This window comes from Lactuca sativa, chromosome 3 (genome assembly GCF_002870075.4).
Source record: "Lactuca sativa cultivar Salinas chromosome 3, Lsat_Salinas_v11, whole genome shotgun sequence".
Lineage (NCBI taxonomy): Eukaryota > Viridiplantae > Streptophyta > Magnoliopsida > Asterales > Asteraceae > Lactuca > Lactuca sativa.
In genome coordinates, this window is record NC_056625.2 from 52,532,086 (window position 1) to 52,547,553 (window position 15,468).

Consider the following 15,468-nt stretch of genomic DNA (forward strand, 5'->3'; position numbering starts at 1 on the left):
CTAAGCTCTTAAAGTTTGAAGACATCAAGCTACGTCAAAATATATGTCATCTATCTAGAACTTTGTAGTATAAGTGCTTCATAATATGCTAGTTAGGATGAAACCTTGGAATATTTAATATTTGCATGTATAATAGAGAAAACGTAAATCCAAGGTTTTTAGGGTTGCATGTACACTTAGGAGTGTTAGAATGCTTAAAACCCAACAACTACATCATACCAAGGGTAACCATTTCAACTATAACATTACGTTTATACAAGAAAATACAACTCATTATTAATCATTTCTTAACACTGTAGAAAGGGTAATCATTTCAGAAATCACTCATATACATTTTAAGAATACGTGACTTAATTGAGAATCTGTGAGACATTCGTCTTCACTATAGCTATCAAGGTACCACTAGAAAGCCCTATTTTATAACCAGAGTCTCCCGTCCGAAGAACGTGATAAGTGTGTATAGATCTATAGGGGACTGATGATCCCGCACTCTGGCTGTTAGCTACAGCCGAACCGGCAGGTTACGGGTGACAAGTGTCATAACATTTCAACGCCTGAAGAACGTCGCTACAGGCAAATCCATCATAGTACGGTTATGAAACCTCACAGGATAAACAATTATTATGGTATTACGTTTTTACGTGAAAAGTAATATTATAGTTATTTTTACGTGAAAATAAAAACTTCCTATAGTTTTGTTTACTAATAAAACTATACATCATCATTTTAAGTATGACATATTTACTTACAAGTTACAGTCTTGGGCATTTAAGACTGCTTCTCACTCTTAGGAAAATATAGGTTTTTCCTGGTTCAATACATTCATTTCACTCAAACAACAATTCATAACTCATTTTATAAGAAAATATGATATTTTCTAGAAAACAAACGTGAACTTTCGAATGGCATACATTTACACAAATATCTACTTATGAACTCACCAACTTAATTGTTGATACTTTTTCTTTGAAATAACTTGTATTCTCAAGGAATCGTTAAACACTAGGTTAGCAACTACTTTTGGGGACTAATGCTCTAGCGTTAATAACATCTTTTGGAGCATCATATTATATTTGACTTTTGAAACATGTAATACAACAATCATGTAAACTTTTCAAATATATATTATGGTGGTGTGTACTTTCTTTACTATTACATTGTTATGAAACTGTACATGATGTCCTCCGCCCCCGAATGTTTCCGCCATTCAGGTTTGGGGGTGTAACATTTAACCTATAAATATATTTTATTAAACTGTGAGTTTGTGGATTAAATTGTGAATTAAATATATTAAGATGTGAATTGAATATATTAAGCTAGTAACTTTTTTTTTCTGAATTTTATGTTTGCTTCTAAAATATCAGATAAAAAAAGCATTATACATAGATTTTATTTTCTCTATTTTTCAATAAAATATGTATACTTTAAATTGTGAATATTATGTAAATTAAATTTTGAAAGAAACCCTAGCCCACATATCTCAAGGTATAAATATAAGTTTTAAGTAGAAAATAAAGATGTGAATATGTAGTTTTTGTGTATTAAACTGCTAAGTTAATATATCAAGCTGTTAATTTTGTGCATTAAATTGTAAATTGATTGTATTAAGCTGAGAATTGACTGTATTAAGTTTTGAATTGATTTTATTAAGTTGTGATTTTTTTTATGAATTTTATGTTAAAATGTAAATATTTGTATTAATTTTCTTGTGAGTATTTTTTGTGGAGTAAATATGTAAGAATGTATTAGTTTTTATAATTGTTGTATTTAAATTATTGAATTAATAGGTTTATTAAACTGTAAATATAGTACTTAAGCTGACAATGCGTGATTTTATATAGAGATTTGGATTGAATGGAATGATGCTTGTGTCGTTGAGATAGATGGTTGGTGCTGACGTGTGGTGGTTGGTGGTGGTGGTAGTGCTTGGCTCTAGCGTTAGTAACATCTTTTGGAGCATCATATTGTATTTGACTTTTGAAACATGTAATACAACAATCATGTAAACTTTTAAAATATATATTATGGTGGTGTGTACTTTCTTTACTATTCAATTGTTATGAAACTGTAGATTATGTCCTCCGCCCCCGAATGTTTCCGCCATTCAGGTTTGGGGGTGTGACATTTAACATGTAAATATATTTTATTAAACTGTGAGTTTGTGGATTAAATTGTGAATTAAATGTATTAAGATGTAAATTGAATATATTAAGCTAGTAACTTTTTTTTTTCTGAATTTTATGTTTTCTTCTAAAATTTAAGATAAAAAAAAGCATTATACATAGATTTTATTTTCTCTAATTTTCAATAAAATATGTATAATTTAAATTGTGAATATTATGTAAATTAAATTTTGAAAGAAACCCTAGCCCACATATCTCAAGGTATAAATATAAGTTTTAAGTAGAAAATAAGGATGTGAATATATAGTTTTTGTGTGTTAAACTGTTAAGTTAATATATCAAGCTGTTAACTTTGTGCATTAAATTGTAAATTGATTGTATTAAGCTGAGAATTGACTATATTAAGTTTTGAATTGATTTTATTAAGTTGTGATTTTTTTTATGAATTTTATGTTAAAATATAAATATTTGTATTAATTTTCTTGTGAGTATTTTTTGTGGAGTAAATATGTAAGAATGTATTAGTTTTTATAATTGTTGTATTTAAATTAGTGAATCAATAGGTTTATTAAATTGTGAATATAGTACTTAAGCTGACAATGCGTGCTTTTATATAGAGATTTGGATTGAATGGAATGATGCTTGTGTCGTTGAGATAGATGGTTGGTGCTGACGTGTGGTGCTTGGTGGTGGTGGTAGAGTTTGGCTCTAGCGTTAGTAACATCTTTTGGAGCATCATATTGTATTTGACTTTTGAAACATGTAATACAACAATCATGTAAACTTTTAAAATATATATTATGGTGGTGTGTACTTTCTTTACTATTACATTGTTATGAAACTGTACATGATGTCCTCCGCCCCCGAATGTTTCCGCCATTCAGGTTTGGGGGTGTAACATTTAACCTATAAATATATTTTATTAAACTGTGAGTTTGTGGATTAAATTGTGAATTAAATGTATTAAGATGTGAATTGAATATATTAAGCTAGTAACTTTTTTTCTGAATTTTATGTTTGCTTCTAAAATATCAGATAAAAAAAGCATTATACATAGATTTTATTTTCTCTATTTTTCAATAAAATATGTATACTTTAAATTGTGAATATTATGTAAATTAAATTTTGAAAGAAACCCTAGACCACATATCTCAAGGTATAAATATAAGTTTTAAGTAGAAAATAAAGATGTGAATATGTAGTTTTTGTGTATTAAACTGCTAAGTTAATATATCAAGCTGTTAATTTTGTGCATTAATATGTAAATTGATTGTATTAAGCTGAGAATTGACTGTATTAAGTTGTGAATTTATTTTATTAAGTTGTGATTTTTTTTATGAATTTTATGTTAAAATGTAAATATTTGTATTAATTTTCTTGTGAGTATTTTTTGTGGAGTAAATATGTAAGAATGTATTAGTTTTTATAATTATCGTATTTAAATTAGTGAATTAATAGGTTTATTAAACTGTAAATATAGTACTTAAGCTGACAATGCGTGATTTTATATAGAGATTTGGATTGAATGGAATGATGCTTGTGTCGTTGAGATAGATGGTTGGTGCTGACGTGTGGTGGTTGGTGGTGGTGGTAGTGCTTGGCTCTAGCGTTAGTAACATCTTTTGGAGCATCATATTGTATTTGACTTTTGAAACATGTAATACAACAATCATGTAAACTTTTAAAATATATATTATGGTGGTGTGTACTTTCTTTACTATTCAATTGTTATGAAACTGTAGATTATGTCCTCCGCCCCCGAATGTTTCCGCCATTCAGGTTTGGGGGTGTGACATTTAACATGTAAATATATTTTATTAAACTGTGAGTTTGTGGATTAAATTGTGAATTAAATGTATTAAGATGTAAATTGAATATATTAAGCTAGTAACTTTTTTTTTCTGAATTTTATGTTTTCTTCTAAAATTTAAGATAAAAAAAGCATTATACATAGATTTTATTTTCTCTAATTTTCAATAAAATATGTATAATTTAAATTGTGAATATTATGTAAATTAAATTTTGAAAGAAACCTTAGCCCACATATCTCAAGGTATAAATATAAGTTTTAAGTAGAAAATAAGGATGTGAATATATAGTTTTTGTGTGTTAAACTGTTAAGTTAATATATCAAGCTGTTAACTTTGTGCATTAAATTGTAAATTGATTGTATTAAGCTGAGAATTGACTATATTAAGTTTTGAATTGATTTTATTAAGTTGTGATTTTTTTTATGAATTTTATGTTAAAATATAAATATTTGTATTAATGTTCTTGTGAGTATTTTTTGTGGAGTAAATATGTAAGAATGTATTAGTTTTTATAATTGTTGTATTTAAATTAGTGAATCAATAGGTTTATTAAATTGTGAATATAGTACTTAAGCTGACAATGCGTGATTTTATATAGAGATTTGGATTGAATGGAATGATGCTTGTGTCGTTGAGATAGATGGTTGGTGCTGACGTGTGGTGCTTGGTGGTGGTGGTAGAGTTTGGCTCTAGCGTTAGTAACATCTTTTGGAGCATCATATTGTATTTGACTTTTGAAACATGTAATACAACAATCATGTAAACTTTTAAAATATATATTATGGTGGTGTGTACTTTCTTTACTATTCAATTGTTATACAATATACATGATGTCCTCCGCCCCCGGATGTTTCCGTCGTTCAGGTTTGGGGGTCTGACATTTAACCTGTAAACATATTTTATTAAACTGTGAGTTTGTGGATTAAATTGTGAATTAAATGTATTAAGATGTGAATTCAATATATTAAGCTTGTAACTTTTTTTTCTGAATTTTATGTTTGCTTCTAAAATATCAGATAAAAAAAGCATTATACATAGATTTTATTTTCTCTAGTTTTCAATAAAATATGTATAATTTAAATTGTGAATATTATGTAAATTAAATTTAGAAAGAAACCCTAGCCCACATATCTCAAGGTATAAATATAAGTTTTAAGTAGAAAATACAGATGTAAATATATAATTTGTCTATTAAACTGTTAAGTTAATATATCAAGCTGTTAATTTTGTGCATTAAATTGTAAATTGATTGTATTAAGCTGAGAATTGACTGTATTAAGTTGTGAATTGATTTTATTAAGTTTTGATTTTTTTTTTTTTATGAATTTTATGTTAAAATATAAATATTCGTATTAATTTTCTTGTGAGTATTTTTTGTGGACTAAATATGTAAGAATATGTTAGTTTTTATAATTGTAATATTTAAATTAGTGAATTAATAAGTTTATTAAACTGTGAATATAGTACTGAAGCTGACAATGCATGATTTTATATAGAGATTTGGATTGAATGGAATGATGGTTGCGACGTTGAGATAGATGGTTGGTGCTGACGTGTGGTAGTTGGTGGTGGTGATAGAGTTTGGCTCTAGTGTTAGTAACATCTTTTGAAGCATCATATTGTATTTGACTTTTGAAGCATGTAATACAACAATCATGTAAACTTTTCAAATATATATTATGGTGGTGTGTCCTTTCTTTACTATTCAATTGTTATGAAACTGTAGATGATGTCCTCTGCCCCCGAATGTTTTCGTCATTCAGGTTTGGGGGTGTGACATTTAACCTATAAATATATTTTATTAAACTGTGATTATGTGGATTAAATTGTGAATTAAATGTATTAAGATGTGAATTGAATATATTAAGCTAGTAAAATTTTTTTTTTCTGAATTTTATGTTTTCTTCTAGAATTTAAGATAAAAGAAGCGTTATACATAGATTTTATTTTCTCTAATTTTGAATAAAATATGTATAATTTAAATTGTGAATATTATGTAAATTAAATTTTGAAAGAAACCTTAGCCCACATATCTCAAGGCATAAATATAAGTTTTAAAGTAGAAAATAAGGATGTGAATATATAGTTTTTGTGTATTAAACTGTTAAGTTAATATATCAAGCTGTTAATTTTGTGCATTAAATTGTAAATTGATTGTATTAAGCTGAGAACTGATTGTATTAAGTTGTGAATTGATTTTATTAAGTTGTAATTGTTTTTATGAATTTTATGTTAAAATATAAATAATTGTATTAATTTTCTTGTGAGTATTTTTTGTGGAGTAAATATGTAAGAATGTATTAGTTTTTATAAGTGTTGTATTTAAATTAGTGAATTAATATGTTTATTAAAATGTGAATATAGTATTTTAAGCTGACAATCCGTGCTTTTATAGAGATTTGGATTGAATGGAATGATGGTTGCGATGTTGAGATAGATGGTTGGTGCTGATGTATTGTAATTGGTGGTGGTTGTAGAGTTTGGCTCTAGCATTAGTAACATCTTTTGGAGCATCATATTTTTATTTGACTTTTGAAACATGTAATACAAGAATCTTGTAAACTTTTCCAATATATATTATGGTGGTGTGTACTTTCTTTACTATGAATGAAATGTATTAAATTTTGTATTTTATATACTAGTTGTGAGACCCGTATAATATACGGGTTGATTAAAACAAAATGTTAAGTACGAACGATTAAATAGAAATTTTATTTGAATTTGAAATTGAAATAAGTGAAAATTATGAGAAAAAAATATGCAAATAATAAATTAATTAAAATTATGAGTTTATTGTGTACTAAACGGGTTAATTATAACAAAATATTAAACATAAAGGTTTAAACTGTAAATTTATTTGGAATTAAATTTGAAATTTAAAATTTGATAATCATTGTGGTAGGTTTAATTTATAGAAAGTAAATCAATGATATATTGAAAATGAAAATCAAAATAATGACAAGTGGAAAATAAATATATTTTAAATTATGACAAAATGACATGTGCCTAATCTTATGAGAGAATGACATGTGGCAAAGTCATTTCATTTATTAGAGTAGATTTTTTGTGTCAAAATACGAAATGATTTATGAATGAAAATATTAGACTGTAAAAATTATAATTTTGCGTTTACCAAAAAGACAAAAAAATCCAGATTTTAACATGTATAATAAGTATTGTGTATATATTTACTTAGAAATTGGTTCTTACAATTCTTAATATTTTGTGGTTCTCATTTGAACTACTCTCTCTCTCTCTCTCTCTCTCTCTCTCTCTCTCTCTATATATATATATATATATATATATATATATATATATATATATATATATATATATATATATATATATATATATATATATAATCTTCTATAAATAAGGACGATCACTTGATGTGATAATTAAAACTTAAACAACATCCTATCATGCTCGTATGCAAAAAAATTGTGTCTTGTGATAAATTTGTTTCTTGCATTCTAAACATGTGATAGTAACATTATAATATTTGGCAAGAAACTTTTTGTTTCTCGTACTTTTTATGATTTATACAAATTTCCCAAAAATTATTTCTTGTGATAAATTTGTTTCCTGTATGTTGAACATCTTATAGTAACATTATACTCCTTTCGTTTCAAAATTATAGTTCATCTTTCCTTTTTATTTTGTTCCAAAATAATAGTCGACGTCTAAAAATAAATAATATTTTTACCAAAATACCTCTCATTATTAATTAGCCAACTAAGCATTTAATGGAACATTAAATGCAAAGTAAAGACAAAAATGTCATTTTATTATATAAAATTAGTGGTAATTAATGATTTTCTTAATCTGTGTATTTTTTGTCTATAGACAATAATATTAAGACGGAGGGAGTAATATTTGGCAAGAAACTTTTTGTTTTTCATACTTTTTCCTTGAATCTTCCTATTTTTAATGATTTATACAAATTTCCCATAACAATTCTCCACAATATTTTTATGGTTGAAAGGTTTGATAGTCATTATTATAACGATATCGATGTATGTCATCGGCCTAAAATAGCTTGTTGCTATTAGCCTATTACGTTAAAAACTAATTTTTTTTACTAAAAAGCTACTTCAGATATCATAGGAATATATATATATATATATATATATATATATATATATATATATATATATATATATATATATATATATATATATATATATATATATATATATATATATATATAGGGCTAGATTAGTTTGTTTCTTACATTTATGTGTTAGAATGCACCAATAGAAATTTAGTAAATTAAATAATTATTTAATTAAATAAATATAGATATTAAATGATTTTCATAATTATATGTATATTAAATGATATCCATAATTATAATTCTCTTTTTATGGAAACTAATTAAATTCGTCATTAATGTCAGCAACAACATTCTTTCAGAATGAATTCACATCTAGGTTTTTATATATAAGTTCATATTTTGTTTCAGGGTCACTCACTTAAAATACAATAAAGTTGCATAGAATATGAAGAACGAGAGTGTATTCTACTAAAATACACTCTCATTCTGCTGGAATACATTCTCATTCTTCTAGATATGAATTTATTCTGAAAGAATATTATTGTTGGCATTAATGACGAATTTAATTGGTTTCCATAAAAATGAGTTATAAGTATGGATAACATTTAATATACATATCATTAATACTAAATTCTTATTGGTGCATTCTAGCCCACAATAGATGTGAAAAACATTTGAACCTACCTCTCTCTCTCTCTCTCTCTCTATATATATATATATATATATATATATATATATATATATATATATATATATATATATAAAAGCTCATTTGTATCTAAACAATAAACTGAAGGGTGTGGATGGGAAACTCTCCTCACTTTTTGTGGACCACAACACCCTTTCCCTCACCTAAACCCAAATAATGGATGTGAAGCTTCCCTCAATATTTGTTTATTTATTTTTTAAATAAAATTAATTCTTTTTGATGATTTATAATTTTTAAATTAATAATAAACATAAAATTTACTTAAAAATAAAAACATTTCATTAATTAAAATAAAAATTACACTAAACCTAATATTTAAATAAGTAGAAAAAAACACAAACAAAAAATTTAAACAAACCACAACATAGAAAACATAATTAATATCTTAATTTTAATAAAACCAAAATACGTCACTCGGAATAATCGTCATCGTCATCGACCTCATTGTCTTCCTCATTCTCCTGCACGTCTCTCTTGTCATCGTAATCTTCGCTCTCGACGAACATATTAGAATCCTCGTCTGATTCGTCAAAAAAATCATCATGACAATACTTTATCGCGACTGAATATGAGTCCTATAAACGTGCCCCGCTAAATCAACATAAAGGGCGTGATGAATGTCGCAATTGTCTACTTCTTTTTTGGTTGCCCTATACTCTTGTGTACCAACGGTTACTTCATCGACATTTGGCAAAACTTCATTTTCGTTGTACCAACATATCGTTGTTCCTTCGTCTTCAAGAATCATATAATGCAATATGATGCATGCATACATTACATGATGTAACCTTTTCACTTCATATGACCTTGCCCCTATTGCTAGTACTTGCCAACATCTCTTAAGTACACCAAATGTTCGCTCCATTTCCTTCCTAGCTGACTCTTGCGCCTCTTTAAACTTTTTCCTTTTCGGGTCGTTCGGACATGTAAACGATTTCACAGAAACAGACAAGGGAGGATATATACCGTTAGAACGATAAGATCCACACTTATATGCTACCCTATTTGCTTACAAAGGTACATCGTGCGACTTTCCAAGGTAGATATCGTTGAATACCAGCGATTGGTCTAGCACATTGATGTCATTGTTTGCACCAGCTAGACCAAAGAATGTATGCCATATCCAAAGATCATGTGATGTGATAGCCTCTAGAATAACCGTCGGCTCTTTGTGGTCGTCTCTCATGTACTGACCACGCCATGCGTTGGGGCATAATGATTAACTCCAATGCATGCAATCAATACTACCTAGCATTCCATGGAATCCACGCTTGCCTTCATGTACCGTGTACAATTGGTGGATATCGTTCATAGTTGGTTTGCGCAAATATCATTTCCCATAAACCAAACAGATCGCTTTGCAGAACTTGTACACACACTCCCGCATGGTACACTCTGACATCCTAAAGTACTTGTCCCATTTGTCTGCGCTCATGCCATATGATAACTGACGAATTGTAGTCGTGCATTTTTGAATTGGAGAGAAACCTTTTATCCGTCTCGCATCCATTTTCCATTGAAAGTATGGAAAAGAGCCTTCCAAATCGCCAACAATACGTAAAAATAGTTCTTTCCTCATCCGAAACTAACGTCGAAACTTTACAGCGTTGATGGCGTCATCTGTAAGGTAGTCTTCTATAAGACGATCATGTCCGTCTTCATGATTTCTACGCAACAACGGGTTTCTTAGTATAGATTGTGCATGTGATGTTTCGCTTTGTCGGTTTTGAAAGTATGCAACCGTTTTCGCCATGACAGAGCCGATAAACTTAGTCTCCTCTTAAGCCGTCGAATCGGATGATTAATATGATGACATTTTGATTAATATTTTTTGGAAAGAGTAAGAAGGTATGGGTTAAAAAAATCTTGGGTGTTGTTGTGTTTATTGTGGGGGAATTAATTAATATATATATATATATATATATATATATATATATATATATATATATATATATATATATACACACACACACACACGTTATGTAGCCGTTGGAATAAAAAAAATTAAATAACCAATCGAGGAGGAGTGAGAACACAGTAACCCCACCCCTACCTCCTTCCCCGCGCTCGCCTTCCCGCAACGCCGGTGCGGTGTTCATCGGAGCGGGAAAAGTGCCGCCCCTCTTCCCGCACCCGACTTCGTCCGGTCTTAGGGTTGGTTCAGTACTCCGTCACTTGAAGCATTATCCAAAGTCGTATTTTCAATGTTGGTATGTTAAACCTTCCCCGTATAAAGTCCTTTATGTAATCGTACAACCATCCGTTATCATTGGTAGGACATTGGAAGTGGTATGTTGTATATACTTAAAAGGGAAATTGAGTAATCTAACATTTATAAATAAGCTTGTTAAAAAAATAATTAATTTTTTTTGGCTTTTGAAAAATGATCATTTCTCTTAAACACCTCATTCTAGACCTCATTCCGAACTATTGTTCGCATTCAAGACCACCTTTCAAATTTTTTTTCCAAGAAAGCTCCATTACGAAGTATATCATTTCGGGTTTGATCTTCAAATTCCGGAATGATTTTTTGTTTGCTACCAACTCTTTTTGAAAAAAATATCATCATTTATGTTCAAAATGTTCATTTCGAATTATTAGTATCACCGTTTTTCAATAAAGTGTATGATTTTATTCACTAATATATATATATATATATATATATATATATATATATATATATATATATATATATATATATATATATATATCACATTTACTGTATTTGTTTAACATTTTATAAAATTGAAATAAAAAAAAATTCTCAAAATTCCGAAATTGTACTTCAGATTTCGAACACTGTCTTGAAATTTCAAAATAACTTTTTTTTTTTGTCTACGAATGGATCATTCCACATAAGGTGTTCATTTTTCCAAAAAAGGAATGAATTCAAATATACATTTTTTATGGTTAGACTACTCAATTTCCTTAATTATAATATTGGTTAAAATTTCCATGTAAAGCTTGAAGATGTACAAGTACAAGCATACAAGCACATGGTACAAGTAGAAAAACATGAGCAACATCTCTATATAATTGCCTCATTCATCAGTTGTATAGGTACTACCATTAGAGGGGACGACTAGCTAGCTAGTGATCACAAGAAAAAGAGATGACTATAACCGGAAAGATATCACGTGAAGTTGAAATCAAATGCGATTGTCACTTGGTCTATGACCTCTACAAGAACAATCCACACGACTCATCAGTCGCCGACCCTGAGAAGGTTGAAGCTTGTCATTTAGTTTCTGGCCAATGGGGTGTTCCTGGATCTGTCATTCATTGGGACTTCTATCATGGTAAACTACTTCATTCGTGTTAATTTAACATAAAAACTAAGTTGTTCTATGTTGATCTATCCATACCGCCAATACACACACACACACACATATCTATGAACGTTTGTAAAAACTAATTATGGTTTTTCCGTAGATGGAAGAAAGGAAACTTGCAAAGAAATCGTTGAAGAAGTTGATGATGAATTGCACAAAATTGTGTTCAAAGTGATTGAAGGAAATATCTTGGAGGTGTATAATTCCTTTAGCTTCATCCTTAAGACCCAAGATGTGGGCGATAAGAAGCTTGTTATCTGGACTATAGAGTTCGAGAAGGCGAATGCAAGTATACCGGATCCAACATCGTATCTGGACTTGCTTTGTGGAATTGCTGGAAATATGGATGCTCATTTTCTCAAGCAATCATGATGTCGCCCGATATGTTCAATAAATAAATGCTGCAAATATATTAATTCGTAATTAATATATATTGAGTGCTTTTGAAGATATGTATTGTAAACTAGCATGGTGTACATGTTCTTGTGTATTTCAATTACTTTTGCTGGAATTGTGCTATCTTTTGCTTGATTTTTGTTTTTGAAAGTAAAACTCACCTTTGATAGTTACTTCTGTTTATGTTTTTCTATATAAGTTTAAAACTTTGGAATGGTTTCCGTAATATCGAATATCGTTGATTGGTTTTAGACTTTGATGTTGCTTGTTAATGTTGTCGCTGTTGTTGTTTTCATTCCCGATCGGGAGTGGATCTGTCTTACCTGGTCCTGTTTGGTGGTGCTCTTAAATGAATAATTGATCAACAACAGAAGAGAGATTTAAACATTGGAATCACGGATTCTCATGAAACTGAAACGGACGTGATAAATACTGTCGTCTTACCAAGAAACTTCAGACAGTTAGCAATCAAGTGAACAGTGAAGGCCAGGAAATTGTCCAGCATGTGAACCAATCAGACGAGTGGAAGTATTTAGTCTAAAAACTGAATTGGTGATGAATTTTATTAGTTCTAGTATTTAATATAATAACAAGTTTTTTTTTTCTTATTTAACAGAAATATGGAAAGATTTGAAAAAAGAAAATCCTCAACAAATGAATCACCTTTATCCGTAAAAATTAATTTCCAACGTAGCTATTCCATTCATGCCTATTGAAAATAATATGATTGACATTGCGTGGGATAATATACAAGTCGTCCAAAGATGGCGGGCCAGGACAAAAACAAGTCATCAATGATATAGCGGGTTCAGGACAAAAAAAAAAAAAAAAATGGACCCCAAAAAACCAAAAATAAACAAACTGTTATAAAATTCACTATTAAAATAAAAATATGACCAAGCCATTACAAAGACAACTAATTTAAAGAAATATTTTTCCTAGCATTTTTTAAATAAGTTGATCATTCACATTTATCAAACCTAAATGTATAAGTTATTCAAAACACAAGACAACAAAATGTTTGACAATATCCCAGAATCCTCGAAACATAATCTCTAGCTAGTGTGTACGATAATGTCGGCGTCTTCCCGCTATCCTGAGAAGTACCTGAAACACATTTACACAAACACATTAAGCACAAAGTTTAGTGAGTTCCCCAAAATACCATGCACAAATAATTAGCCTATCATGGCTATATCTCGATAAGGACCATCCGGTCATATGTGTTAGTGAAGACCCTACGGTCTCATAGTTCGGGTCGGACCCTCCAGTCCGATATCTCGGTGAAGACCCTCCGATCTCACAACTCGGTTTGGACCCTCCGATCCTAACTCAATAAGGCACAAAAATAATATACACCATAAATCACAAAGACAAAATGCATGATATCACATAACTTGGTATAAGCACATAAGACCCTCTGGTCGATAACTCAAGTAAGACCCTTCGGTCACACAGTATTACCACATAGCTAAATATAGTGAGAAGACTCACCTCGCAGAGTTAAACAATATATCCCACACTCAAACTATTGGTCTAGACTCTGCCCCTCTATAGCCTCCAAAATCCACAACTTGAACAATACCGTAAAGTCAACGGAAGTCAACAGTCAAAACTGACTCGATTCGTCGAGTGCAACTCATGAACTCATCGAGTTCCTCAGTACCCAGTAATCATGAAAACCCGAGTCAACTCGCCGAGTTGCTAGCCAACTCATCGAGTCCATGCAAAGTCCAGAAGATCGGGGAAAACCCTAACCACTTGTCAAGTTGTCCCACCAACTCGTCGAGTTCACTCTTAATCAAAAAACGGGAAAACCCAACTCAACTCGTTGAGTTCTTCATCCAATTACACAATAAACTCATTCCAGTCAATTCCAATGCTCCAAACTCCAGATCCAACCTCCTAGGATGAGGTTACCATGTAAATTTGCTAACTTTACGATCATACAAGGCCTCACAAGGCTAAAACACCCAAAACGAAGCTCAAGAAGGGTTTACGGCATAGAGAAGGGCCAAAGCTTGATAAAGCTTGAGACTTTAAGTACATGAGGCCTAGAGGAGTCCAGATTTGCAACTACACCCTCTGGACAAGTTTAACCTGAGAATGGCCCTCATTTTGCACCAAAATGCCCATAAACTCACATAAGAAGAGATCTAAGAAATGGTAAGCCAAGGTAAAGACTTTTTACCTCCATATCGACGTTACAACTGTACGAACGCTAGATCTAAAGACTCCTTCTTGTTCCAAGTTCTTCAATCTTCATGTTCCTTCAAGGAATGCACCAAGATACACCCTCTTAGCCTAATACACTCTCAAAATAGGAAGTAGCTCGCTTAGGGTTTTTCTCTGAGTGACAAAGTGATGAGGGAGGCGGGGTAAAGGAGTTAAAGTCCTTTAAATAAGGTGCAAACCCAAATAATTAGGGTTTTTTCATTCAGGTCCAACTCGTCGAGTTGGTCCCTTTAACTCATTGAGTTGGTTCTTAAACCCACGGAACCAACTCAGCTCTTACACAATGTTGCGGCCATCCAACTCGTCGAGTAGGTCCTATAATGTGCATGAAATTCTCAATTTCCACATCCATAAAATCAGGGTGTTACAATTATCCCCCACTTAAATTAGATTTCACCTTCGAAATCGCTCTTTATCGACACATAGATTGAAACAAACGGTCCGAGAAGCACAACCGGAAAATCTCATAACATACCACTATCTACCTCTGAAGACATCTGAACCCAAACCGGAACTCCTAACCTGAAGAAGGATGGACCCCCTTTGTTGTTACAGTATCAGCTCTGACTCCCTAGAACTAGGACTGTTCACTATTTGGATAAAACCGAATTGTCCAATTGAACAATTTGGATCAGACTATTTGGTTCGGATATTCAGATTTTTGGATTGGTTTTTAGCAACACCGAATTATTATTTTGGATTTCGGATTGGTTTTGGTTTATAAAATAAAAAACGAATAGTCTAAAAAAACCGAATTACAATTTATTATTTTGTTCTTTTTAATATATATCTTTAATAAATTATA

General features: G+C 30.3%; 1 protein-coding gene across 1 annotated transcript; it reads left to right on the forward strand.

The window, feature by feature from the left end:
- Positions 1 to 11,755: 11,755 nt before the first annotated feature.
- On the forward strand, positions 11,756 to 12,597 carry LOC111914401 (kirola). The gene is made up of 2 exons (XM_023910152.3): positions 11,756 to 11,999; positions 12,133 to 12,597. The coding sequence occupies exons 1-2, from the start codon at positions 11,813 to 11,815 to the stop codon at positions 12,402 to 12,404; spliced, it is 459 nt and encodes a 152-aa protein (XP_023765920.1). The 5' UTR covers positions 11,756 to 11,812; the 3' UTR covers positions 12,405 to 12,597.
- Positions 12,598 to 15,468: the final 2,871 nt, after the last annotated feature.